We start from the raw sequence: 12,817 nt of genomic DNA, 5'->3' as shown, positions 1-12,817 counted from the left end.
AGTCACCTCTTCGCGTGAGGTGGCCAAAGTACTGGAGTTTCAGCTTTAGCATGATTCCTTCCAAAGAAATCACAGGGTTGATCTCCTTCAGAATGGACTGGTTGGATCTCCTTGCAGTCCAAGGGACTCTCAAGAGTCTTCTCCAACACCACAGTTCAAAAGCATCAATTCTTCGGCGCTCAGCCTTCTTCACAGTCCAACTCTCACATCCATACATGACCACTGGAAAAACCGTAGCCTTGACTAGATAGACCTTAGTCAGCAAAGTAATATCTCTGCTTTTGAATATACTATCTAGGTTGGTCATAACTTTTCTTCCAAGGAGTAAGTGTCTTTTAATTTCATGGCTGCAATCACCATCTGCAGTGATTTTGGAGCCCCCCAAAATAAAGTCTGACACTCTTTCCACTGTTCCCCCATCTATTTCCCATGAAGTGATGGGACCGGATGCCATGATCTTTGTTCTCTGAATGTTGAGCTTTAAGCCAACTTTTTTACTCCTCTTTCACTTTCATCAAGTGGCTTTTTAGTTCCTCTTCACTTTCTGCCATAAGGGTGATATCATCTGCATATCTGAGGTTATTGATATTTCCCCCGGCAATCTTGATTCCAGCTTGTGTTTCTTCCAGCCCAGTGTTTCTCATGATGTACTCTGCATATAAGTTAAATAAGCAGGGTAACAATATACAGCCTTGATGTACTCTTTTTCCTATTTGGAACCAGTCTGTTGTTCCATGTCCAGTTCTAACTGTTGCTTCCTGGCCTGCATATGGCCTCAATATGCCAACAAATTTGGAAAACTCAGCAGTGGCCACAGGACTGGAAAAGGTCAGTTTTCACTCCAATCCCAAAGAAAGGCAATGCCAAATAATGCTCAAACTACCACACAATTGCACTCATCTCACACGCTAGTAAAGTAATGCTCAAAATTCTCCAAGCCAGGCTTCAGCAATACATGCCGGGGTCCAGCCCCGGTGGATCCAGGGAATTCGAAGGGTAGATGGAGTCGGCGAGGAAAACTTATTTATTAATATAAGATTAGATTAGGAAGAAATAGTGTAGTAGGAGAATTAAGTGGAGGAAGAGGGCTGAATAACTTGGATTACATGGAAGGCCAATAAAATTCCAGACAAGGAATTTGCACCATCTACGTTGGGCCACCGGTGCTCGCTTGAATATCTAAGGGTGCCTTGCCTTAGGCTCCCTTTCGCGCGGGTCTTAACAGCCAGGGCAAGTAAGTAGACTTGGCGAGCCTCCACGCCCCAGATGGGAATTCAGCCTGAAATTAGAGTGAAGAGGAGAGGAAAGAGAGAGACACAGGGGAAACCAGTCCAGCGGCTGGCTCCGTCCTCTATTGTTCAGAAGGCCTTTTGTACTTTAGATAAAACATGGAGATCAATGGGTAACACAAAGCTGTGCAGCGTTAGCAGTCCAAACTCTTATCAAAACCAGGCTTTTCTCTCTGTATACCTAATTGTATACACAAGTCTTAGGTAATTTACATCATCTTCCAGCCAAAAGGGCCAATTAACATTTTACAGCCTTTTTTCTGATAAGGATTTGTCAACCAGAAGACTTATTTGTGTTGATCTTCCCAAGGTCTGGTGCCACTCTCAGAAAGCACTAAATAAAGTTACATTCTTACACAGCAAAGATATAGCAACTTATAACAAGTAGAGGGAGTACGGCGCTTTACAGCAGAAGAGGAGCAATTAACTCAAAAGTCTAGTGTTGCTAACATCAAAACTACTATGTATCTTTTTCTACATCCTGCTTACATTGAGTAACATCCTTCCAGGTGCCTAAAAGATCAAGAATATGGAGGCCTGGCAGCAGTCATTGAGTCAACAGTGAAAACCCTCTACCAATATAATTTTTAACTCTTTAGAAAAGGCTCTGTATCTTTCAGATGCTTTCAAGCTTTGTGCCTCTCGCGGTTGAGGGGCTGTAAGCAATTCACAAGCTGTAAGAGGTCCGGGGAACCTGTTAGGCAAGCTAGAGAGCAGAGGGGGGTTAACTGAAACATCCCTTTCAAATGCAGAAGACTAAAACCCTGAGTGGACTTTTTCCAGAGAATATTACAAAAGTGGAGAAGCAGAGCACAAAAGCCGGCAGATTCTTATTTTGGGGGGGGTGGATGTTCAGGAAATTCCAGGGGGAAAACCTGAGGTCTGATTAGCCTTGCCATCAGAGCTCTTGCCGCATGACCTTGTCACAGGTGGAATTCCTCACGCTGGCTCCCGGCAAATACGTGAACCATGAACTTCCTGATGTTCAAGCTGGTTTTAGAAAAGGCAGAGGAACTAGAGATCAAATTGCCAACATCCGCTGGATCATGGAAAAAGCAAGAGAGTTCCAGAAAAACATCTATTTCTGCTTTACTGACCATGCCAAAGCCTTTGACTGTGTGGATCACAATACACTGTGGAAAATTCTGAAAGAGATGGAAATACCAGACCACCTGACCTGCATCTTGAGAAATCTGTATGCAGGCCAGGAAGCAACAGTTAGAACTGGGCATGGAACAACTCAAGGATGACTATGGCTTAATTTCAAGCCCTCTCTGATCTTTTCTTACCTGTACCATTAATATTATTTCTGACTACTCCCCAGTATGAGTTTTCTGATCTAGCCAGTCATTTCTTCCCATCATTTCACAGACATTTCACAGCCAGCTCATTCCCTTGTCACCTTTCACTCTGAATCCTCCAGTTTGCAGCTCAAACACCACATCCTACAGCAAGTCTTCCCCATCTACACGTCTTCACATACTCCCTCTCCCGTTTCCTGACTCACCCTCCACTGTGAAAGTAAAGCCATTAGGTTCAGTTTTCCTACCCCAGCCTGCCACACTCCCCCCACCTCACTCTTCCCATTACTCTCATCTGGACTCTCCGGGCCTGGGCCACCCTCTGGTCTTATGTTCACAATGCCATCCCTCAGCTCTCTAAAGAATAAGTCTCTCTTCTGGCCTGTCATTCCAGTTTCAGCTCTCCCACTTGAGCCTCATAGAAGTTCTCATCTCCTGTACTCTCTCTAAATTCTGCCTGCAGGCATTGGGAGTTACCTTTGTCTAGGATGCCATGTCTTCCTCTCTACCTAGTGAAATTATCCATTGTGGAGCCTCTGTGTCCTCACTCCAACTTACAGGCAAACTCAGGTGCCCCATCTGGGGTTCCATCAGATTCACATCTTTGTTAGAGCCTCATCCTCTGCTGTTATCAAAATATAATGCCTCCTGTGCCTGACTGTCCTTCCCAGTCAGTCAGTTGATTTGCTCATTTGTGTCTGACTCTTTACGACCCCATGGACTGCAGCACGCCAGGCCTCCTTGTCCATCACCAACTCCCAGAGCTTGCTCAAACTCCTCATGTCCATCGAGTTGGTGATGCCATCCAAACATATCATCCTCTGTCATCCCCTTCTCCTCCTGCCTTCAATCTTTCCCAGCATCAGGGTCTTTTCAAATGAGTCAGCTCTTTGCATCAGGTTGCCAAAGTATTGGAGTTTCAGCTTCAGCATCAGTCCTTCCAATGAATATTCAGGACTGATCTCCTTTAGGATGGACTGGTTGGATCTCCTTGCAGTCCAAGGGACTCTCAAGAGTCTTCTCCAACACCACAGTTCAAAATCATCAGTTCTTTGGCGCTCAACTTTCTTTATAGTCCAACTCTCACATCCATACATGACTACTGGGAAAACCATAGCTTTGACTAGATGGACTTTTGCTGGCAAAGTAATGCCTCTGCTTTTTAATATACTGTCTAGTTTGGTCATAGCTTTTCTTCCAAGGAGCAAGCATCTTTTAATTTCATGGCTACCAGTCACCATCTGCAGTAATTTTGGAGCCCCCCCAAATAAAGTGTGTCACTGTTTCCATTGTTTCCCCATCTCTTTGCGATGAAGTGATGGGACTGGATGCCATGATCTTAGTTTTCTGAATATTGATTTTTAAGCCAGCTTTTTCACTCTCTTTCACTTTCATCAAGAGGCTTTTTAGTTCTTCTTCACTTTTTAAGGGTGGTATCATCTGCATATCTGAGGTTACTGATACTTCTCCCAGCAATCTTGATTCCAGCTTGTGCTTCATCCAGCACAGCATTTTGCATGATATACTCTGCATATAAGTTAAATAAGACTGTCTTTCCCACTAGTCATCAACTCTGAAGTTAGGAACAGTGACTTCAACTTTGGCTCTATAGTTTAATCCCAGAGATTGCTAGAGGGTAAATTGGCACCTCTTTGTGTTTGTAAAGTGAATTATAAACAGTATTTCTCATTTCCAAATTCCTATTTTACGATATTTTATACAGTTTAGGACTTAGTTGTATATAGTCTTTTTTTTAGCCATACTGCACAGCATATGGGATGTTAGTTCCCCAATCAAAGATCAAACCTGCACCCCTTGCAGTGAAAGTTGAGAGTCTTAACTACTGGACTTCCAGGGAAGTCCCTGTATGTAGTCTTTTATTGCTCACTAATTCCATCCTATATACTATTTCTTATCATTTTCATGATACATATATTAAAATACTTCCAAATAAATGTTTTCTGTCTTCTACAATGTGGAGGACACTGCTACCTTTGAGTTGATATAGGTGGCAAATATATAAACTCGTAATCAATAGCCTCAAGGTATTTATATTTTATTAAAGAGAATAAGACAAGTTGACAGATAATTGCAGCCAGAAAAATCAAGATGTGAGGAAAGTGTCATAAAGCTCTGTGGGAATTCAGATGAGGGAAAAATGCCAAATTAAGTCCTGTTGTAGGTGGCATTTGAAATAGCCCTTAAAGGATAGGTTCACAGGCAGAGATGAGGGCAGGTGAAATTTTGGACAATGGTATCCATGTAAACGAGAAAACATGGGGAAGGTTGAGAAACAAGAAGTTGTTCAGTTTGTCTGGAGCATCAGGTGTTATGCAGAAATAGTGGTGATAAAGGGACATCTAAGTGATACCACATCTGACCTTGAATCTGACTAAGGTGTTTATACCTAATCTATCTGACAGTAGAATGACATCAACTGCTGAGTGGAGATGTACCCCAACTGGAACTGTGCTTGCAGACATAAATTATCCATAGTTTAGGAAAGGAGCAGCTATAAGCAGCAGGCATCTAGACTAGGCCAGGTTCATAGCAATGGATTCTGGTGGCAGGTGGATTAAAGAGAAGAAGCTACTGGGAGGTGAACAGTCTTTGGAGGAAAGGGCACTATGTGTCTTAGCATCTGGCAAAATGCTGAGCAGGTAGTATGCGATAAATAAAAGTCTGGCAGGTGTCTCTGAGCCTTTGATCTTGTAGTTCTTGCAGTTTATCTACATAAAAGCTAGTGTGCTTTTTATGACATTCCCCCAGGACAATATTTTATTAATAACAAAGATCTTATAAATCTTTTTTTATTTTTACTTTTAAAAATCCACCATGTTTTATTTATTGAGGTACAAATTTACACGCCATAAAATATGCAAATCTTAAGTATACAGTTTAATAATAATATCATTTTTGTCTTTTTTCCCCCAGCCTCTTAAAATCTCTGATAATTTCTTTCCTTAAAAAAGGAAATATATTTACTATATAATTCCACAATGTTACTCCCATAGATCTGATGATACAGAACATTAAAAAAAAAAAACTTGTGTGATTTATCATTAATTATTAATTTATCATTATCATCAATAACCATTGCAAAGTAGCTTTTATTCTTTATTGTTTGAGAGGCATCATAGCATGTATTCTGATAGGAAGTTGATCTGTAGAAAAAGGAATTACAAAGAAATCAATAGCCCTAGGAAAGCAAGTGAGACTAATCACTCTATATGGCACTTTTAATTATCTGTCACCTGTTTCACTTTGTTTTTCTTTCCCAAAGTTGAAAGAAATCTCCTCAGTCCAGTCACCATGGCATATCAGAAGGGAGGCGTGCTTGCTTCTGGAATTGTAATGTATTTTTTTCTTCAAAATTAATTGCTTTCAAGAAAAATATATAAACCCATGAAGCTAACACAATGTTGTAAATTAACTATACTTCAGTTTAAAATGGTTAAAAAATATGTCAAATGGAAAAATAAAATATACAAAATTTCTATTTACTGCCATTTACTATGATGAACCATAATATGTGATATCAAGTTCTGTCAGTTTATTAATTAAAATTGTTTTTTCAGGGGATGCTATTGTAAAACCTTTTATTACAAATTTTATATATATATACATATATATACAAAATTATAGAAAACATTATAGTGAACTATCATATGTCTGTCTTATTGCAAATAAATAAAACTTAAAAATCTACCACCCCAAAACATACGTACACACACACACTCAAAGGAGTCAAGTCTTCCAGAGTTTACCAACCAGTAAGTGGAGAAGCTGGAAATTGAACCCAAGCATGGTAAACTCCAAAGTCCTTTCTCATTTTTTAGGGCACACAGCTTCATTAAGTAAGAAAAGGGGCCAGACCATGTTACTTTTCCATGTGGTTGTAATCAAGGTTTGACCTACAGTAAAATCTCTGGTCTACTGGTAGCTGTCCCAAACCACTGTTAGCTTCGTCTCTTCCTTTGCCACAAATCACACCTCTAGGAACCTAAGGGCAGCTGCAAAATGCTGTCAGAATGAAAGCCCCACCAACAGGAAGCAGTCTGGAGCACATAAACCTACATCTAGTTCACAATCTCCGCTCCCCAACCTTGCGATGGACTACCTCCTTCTACACTTAGTCTGCATTTGTCCTTTTCAAGTCACCCTTGGTGGGTTTTTTGTTTTTGTTTTTGTTTTTAATCTAGTTTAAAGGAAAGCTTGGAGCATCTGTTCTGGTGAGGGATGGAGAGTGATGATGATCTTGGAGAAAGCACCTTGCACGTTTTTCCCCAGGTCCCAAGTCTGAACCAAGCCATCTCACAAATACCTCTTAGTCATTAGGGGATCTAACCTAGAAATGATGCCTGAGTTTGCCCAAAATCTTTTCATTACTGTAAAAATAACTTAAGTTCTTCTTGAAAGTAGTTAAATTAACCTAAAACTGTTTACAACTTACTGATCAACATTTAACCAACCCATTTTCACTGGATACTTGCCCTGTTTCTAGCACTGTGTGAAAAACTTGAAAGGAGAATACAAAGGAAATAAACACCACACTCCCTACCTTTGAGTCATTTAGAGATTTAAGAAATGCACACAATAATGATTAAAGAACATACATTAAGGCTAAGGTCCTTTGAAGTAAGGAGACTGCTGGATACTAGCCACACAGTAAACCCTGCCTCATCTACCCCAAGTCCTTTATCAAGAAGAATGTGGTAAGGTGATAAATACTAAAGAAGTTCAAAGAAAGGGGAGATTAGTAAAATTTTAGGTAAATGAAAATGAGTCAGAAAAAAAGATAAAATTAAAAACTGACCAGGAAACATGGTTAAAAATTGGCTAAATAAAGGTATGAAGACAGAACATTCTAGATAATGTAAACATAGATGATGTTTCCAAAAATGAACAGTAGATACTAATCAATAAATCTTAGCTGATTTGATGAGGAAAGTATACTATGCATGGACTGAGACTAATTTTCATTTATCTCATTGTTTTTGGTTTCTAGGATGGCTTTGTGTATTCTTTACTTATTAAAGATACAAATTACAAAGTAGAGGATTTTCTTGAGGTTGAAAGGCCAGTGGAACATTTGATGTTTTCTCCTAGTTACAGCATGTTGCTGATTCAGACAGACAAGGTATGCTAGATGGTGATTTCTTGATAAGTTTTCAGATATTATTATTATCATTGCATGATAGGAATGAAGGGCAGAATGTGCTGCATAATGATCCATTACTAGTCAGGACTCTTTAGCTTGCGAATGAAAAATCAGCCAATTTAAAAGTCCAGGAAACACGTGAGTGTTTGTTTCTGCTTTTTGTGTATATATAACTGAAAGCAAGCAAGGAATTGATATAAATCTGGGCACTCCCGTGTTGCTATTAGCCTTGTTTTTCTGCCATATCTTAGCTCTGTTTCCTCTCTACTTCCTCCCTTTCTATGAAGATAGTGTCAAAAGAACGTCCTGAAACTCCAGTTTTATATTTTTATCCTCTTGGTGACCTTAGTAGAAAGATACCAGTTGGGAAAAAAAATGTCTTGGTGACCTTAGTAGAAAGATACCAGTTGGGAAAAAAATGTCCTGTAACCTGGACTTACTGTACTAACTTGGGTCACCTTTCTACCCCTCGGTCAATTACTATGTCCAGAGGGATTCTAAACTCTCATTGACCAGGCTTAGGTCACACGTCTAACCTTGGAGCCTAGGTAGGGTCATCTCAGTTTAGTTCAGTTCAGTTGCTCAGTCATGTCCAACTCTTTGTGACCCCATGGACTGCAGCACACCAGGCCTCCCTGTTCATCACCAACTCCCAGAGTTCACTCATTCTCATGTCCATTGAGTCGGTGATGCCATCCAACGATCTCATCCTCTGTCATCTACTCAAACATAAACTGAGATTGTGGTAATGGGTGGTTCACTAAGAAGAGTATAGGTTCTGTAAGAGAAGAAGGGAGGGAAATAAATGCAGGATAAAATCAAATGCCCACATGAATTATACTGTTAGGAAGACTCCTAAGTCGGGAATAGCAGTTTATATTGTTGGGCAATGATTTTAGATAAATTACAAGTAAAATTGAATGATTTTTTGCCTAAAAGAAATTGAAACTAAAATATGGGAAGACTTAAGTTTCTGTGATTACCAGAAGTTAAAACAACTGTGTTAATGATGTTTTAATAAATGAAAAACTTGAAGTATCTATGGAGGACAGAAAACAATAAAAAATGTAACCTAAGAGAAGGGAGAAAGACACAAATAGAAATCATACAAAAGAAAAATATACTTACAAAGTAAAAATGAAATGAATATGTCTGACAGAAGACTGGACGCAGCCAAAGAGAGAACAGATGAAGATAGATTGGAAGATGTTACTCAGAACGTACCCAAGAGATGAAAGTATACGAAATATAGAAGGGAGGGTAAAAGAAATGAATGATATAGTGAAAAGATCTAACATGTACTTGATTGGAATTCCAAAGAGGAGAGTCAGACAGAAGCAATATTTAAGGAGATATTTTCCAGAACTGATTAAAGATATGAATTTACAGCTTCAGGAGGTGCAGTGAATCCCAAGCAGGATACATAAAAAGATATACACACCCAGACTTACCAGTGTGAAATTGTTGCAAACTAAAGACAAAGAGAAAATCTTAAAAGTAGTCAGAGAGAAAACCAGATTATTTCAAGGGACTTTCAATTAGGCTAACAGCTGACTTCTTTGGCAATAACATAAGAAAGAAAGAATAGAATGATATCCTCCATGTAGTTCAGGGGTCAGCAAACTGTGGACCCTTGGGTCAAAACCAGCCTCCTGCTTGTTTCTGTTAATAAAATTTTACTGGAACACAATCAGCCCCACTTGTTTATGTATCGTCTACTGCTGCTTTGACGCTGCAATGATAGTATTAAGTAGTTGTGAGAGACTACACGGCCTGCAAAGCCTAAAATATTTATTGGTTGTCCCTTTATAGAAAAAGTTTGCTGACCCCTGATTTAGTGAAAAAAGGTTGCTATCACTGAATTTTATACCCAGGGAAAATACTTTACAGTATAGGGATGAAAAATGACATTTTTAGAAATGAGCATTTGTTAGTACGTCATCACTAGAGAAAATTCTAAAGAATGTTCTTCAGGCAGAAGGAAAATGATCCCAGAAGGAAAGACTGTGATGCAAAAAGAATGAAAAACAGTAGTAAATGTGTGGAGAAATGTAAGTGAAGACTGACTGTATAAAACAACAACAATAATGTGAAGCTGGAGGGAAAGGCGTGTGCTGTGTGCTCAGCCGCTCAGCTGTGTCTGAGTCTTTGCAACCCTTTGGCTGCAGCCCGCCAGTCTCCTCTGTCCATGGGATTTTTCAGACAAGAATACTAGAGCAGGTTGCCATCTCCTTCTCCAGGGGATCACCCAGACTCGGGGATCAAAACTGAGTCTCCTGCACTGGCAGGTAGGTTCTTTCACCCGCTGAGAGAGGAAAGGTTTTAAGTTCTTCTGATGTTTATAAATTAAGTATACATGTTCTGACCTGTAAGGTAACCATAAAAGAACTGAAACATCAGATGAAATTTCCACATAATAGAGGGGCAAAGTGGAAGCGTTCAAAAAAGCCACCCAAAAGAAGAAAAGAAAAGAGAAATAAAGATATACAAACAACTGAGAAGAAAACAGGAAGCATAAATTAAAGTGTAATGTTTAATCTCAAATATACTAGTAATTACAATTAAAGCAAAACAGAATAGTTGATCTAGTTAAAAGGCAAATATTAGCATATTTGATTTAAAAAAGCCAAACCTCCATATGATATGGGAGAGTGGCATTCTATCATGTATACTATCATGTAAGAATTGAATCGCTAGTCTATGTCTGATGCAGGATACAGCATGCTTGGGGCTGGTGCATGGGGATGACCCACAGAGATGTTATGGGGAGGGAGGTGGGAGGGGGGTTCATGTTTGGGAACACATGTAAGAATTAAAGATTTTAAAATTAAAAAAAAATAAAAATAAAATAAAAAAAAAAATAAAAAAAATAAAAAAAATAAAAAAGCCAAACCTAACTATGCACTGTTTTCAAGTGAAATATCTAAAGCATAAGATTGAAAGTAAATTTTTAAAAATATAGTAACATTGAAAGCAAATTAAAGATTGAAAGTAAATAAAAAGATAGGAAAAGATATATCATGCAGACACTAACCAAAAGAAAGTCTTGGGAGATATATTAATATTAGACAAAATAGACTTTTGGGCAAAAATCATTCCTAAGGATAAATGAGTTTATTAATATTTTAGAATAGTAAAAGGTTAAATTCACTAGAAGTCTATAAACTTTTAAGATATATATGTACCAAATAAAATAACTTCAAAATATATAAAGCAAAATATGACAAAATGACAAGGAAAAGCAAAGTCATAATCTCAACAGATTTTAATATACTTTTCTCAGTACTTAATAGAATAAATGTGTCTATTTAACACAGTAGCCAAGGTGAGAAAAGCATCTCTACTACTCAGAGCCCTCCAGTGATTGCCTATGTTATTCTGAGTAAAAGCCAAAATCTTCACTATGCTTTACAAGGTTCTTCATGATGTGGACTCCACTCCCCACCCTGGCCTTATCTCCCACTGGTCTTCCTGTTCACCCTGCTTCAGTCATGCTGGCCATCATGTAAGCTTTTTGTGCTCACCAGGCTTGCTCCTCCCTCAGAGTGCATTGGCTGTTCCTTCTGTCTGGAATGCATTCCCCACAGAGTCCACATGAATACCTTCTTCATGTCCTTCAGGTCTTTTCCCTAAACTCACCTTCTCAGTAAAGTGTTTCTTGGACACACAGGTTTGAATTCTACCCTCTTATTTTGCCATGTCATATGCTCTTTCCCTGCTTAATTTTTTTCTTTCTATAATTATTGCTCTTTAACTTATAATATATATTATTTAGATATCTTATTTATTGACTGAATCCCCCAGTAGAATGTAAGCTCCATGAAGGCAGGGAATTTTTGTCTGTTCTGTCCTCTGATGTAGCCCCCGCATCCAGAGCTGTGTCTGGCACAGTGTGTCCACTCCATATTTGTTGAAGGAATGAATGAAAGATAAAATCAGTAAATACCTACCAAAGTTTAGACTTTACAGAGTTGTGTTTTTTTACATAAACAAGAATAAAAACATTCATGTTTAACTCAAGTAAACGTGAAGAACTTGTGATCAGTTTAAAACAGACTTCTTATTGCTAGTAACCATACCGTAGTATAGTTACTTGGCAGAGATGCATAAGGTACAGGATAGATTTTTTTTTTCTTTTTGGAGAGGTGAATTTGGAACCTGAGAATGATAAACAAGTTTTAAAGTAACAGCTTCAGACACACCTCTACAAGTTTCACAAAATTTTATTTTTAAGTTTCATTAGTACCCATCATGGTCTAGTATGTGATAGAATTTAGTTCATCTTAACAACTTTTTTGGAGAAGGCAATGGCAAGCCACTCCAGTACTCTTGCCTGGAAAATCCCATGGACAGAGGAGCCTGGTGGGCTGCAGTCTATGGGGTCGCTAAGGGTTGGACACAACGGAGCGACTTCACTTTCACTTTTCACTTTCATGCCTTGGAGAAGGAAATGGCAACCCACTCCAGTGTTCTTGCCTGGAGAATCCCAGAGATGGAGGAGCCTGGTGGGCTGCTGTCTATGGGGTCGCACAGAGTCGGACACGACTGAAGCAACTTAGCAGCAGCAGCAGCAACAACTTTTTTGGTTTTCCACATTCTTCAAACTTTCTGCATAAATAAACATAATTTTTGAAGTCAGGAAAAAGTGCTTCATTATGTTTTATAATCTAAAAAACAAATGCCTGGAAATGGCGGAAAGAAGTCTTATTTATTGAATATTTTAATTGATGAGTGAATGCAAGAATCAGTAAAACAAGTGTTTAGATTTTAAGCTCCTCAAGGTCAGGGCCTTACTGAGTTTATCTCTACTTTCCCATCACATTTTCCCACACAGTGTCTTATTACTTACAGTGAACATTTAATAACTATTTGTTCAACAGAACACACAACAATTGCATTATTTTTTTCTTTTTGGTATATTTACAGGGGTCTATTTTTATTTATACTTTTGGTGAGGAGCCAACCTTTGAAAAAGTCCTAGAGGCTTGTGATGGGAAATTTCAGGCGACAGACTTTATCACACCTGGAAATGAATACTGCATGGTAAGGAATATTGTCTTTGTTCC

The 12,817-nt window shown here is 38.7% G+C and overlaps 1 protein-coding gene across 1 annotated transcript in view; it reads left to right on the top strand.

The window, feature by feature from the left end:
• CFAP43 (cilia and flagella associated protein 43) overlaps positions 1-12,817 on the top strand; it is a 103,422-nt gene that overhangs the window by 26,912 nt on the left and 63,693 nt on the right. The window contains exons 7-9 of the mRNA XM_052661087.1: positions 5,874-5,941; positions 7,599-7,730; positions 12,678-12,794. Of these exons, the coding sequence (XP_052517047.1) occupies positions 5,874-5,941; positions 7,599-7,730; positions 12,678-12,794 (317 nt within the window). The remainder of the gene's footprint in view (positions 1-5,873; positions 5,942-7,598; positions 7,731-12,677; positions 12,795-12,817) is intronic.

Source organism: Budorcas taxicolor, chromosome 23, assembly GCF_023091745.1.
Source record: "Budorcas taxicolor isolate Tak-1 chromosome 23, Takin1.1, whole genome shotgun sequence".
Taxonomy (NCBI): domain Eukaryota; kingdom Metazoa; phylum Chordata; class Mammalia; order Artiodactyla; family Bovidae; genus Budorcas; species Budorcas taxicolor.
Note: the sequence above shows the minus strand (reverse complement) of the source record. Positions and strands in the feature narration are given on the sequence as shown.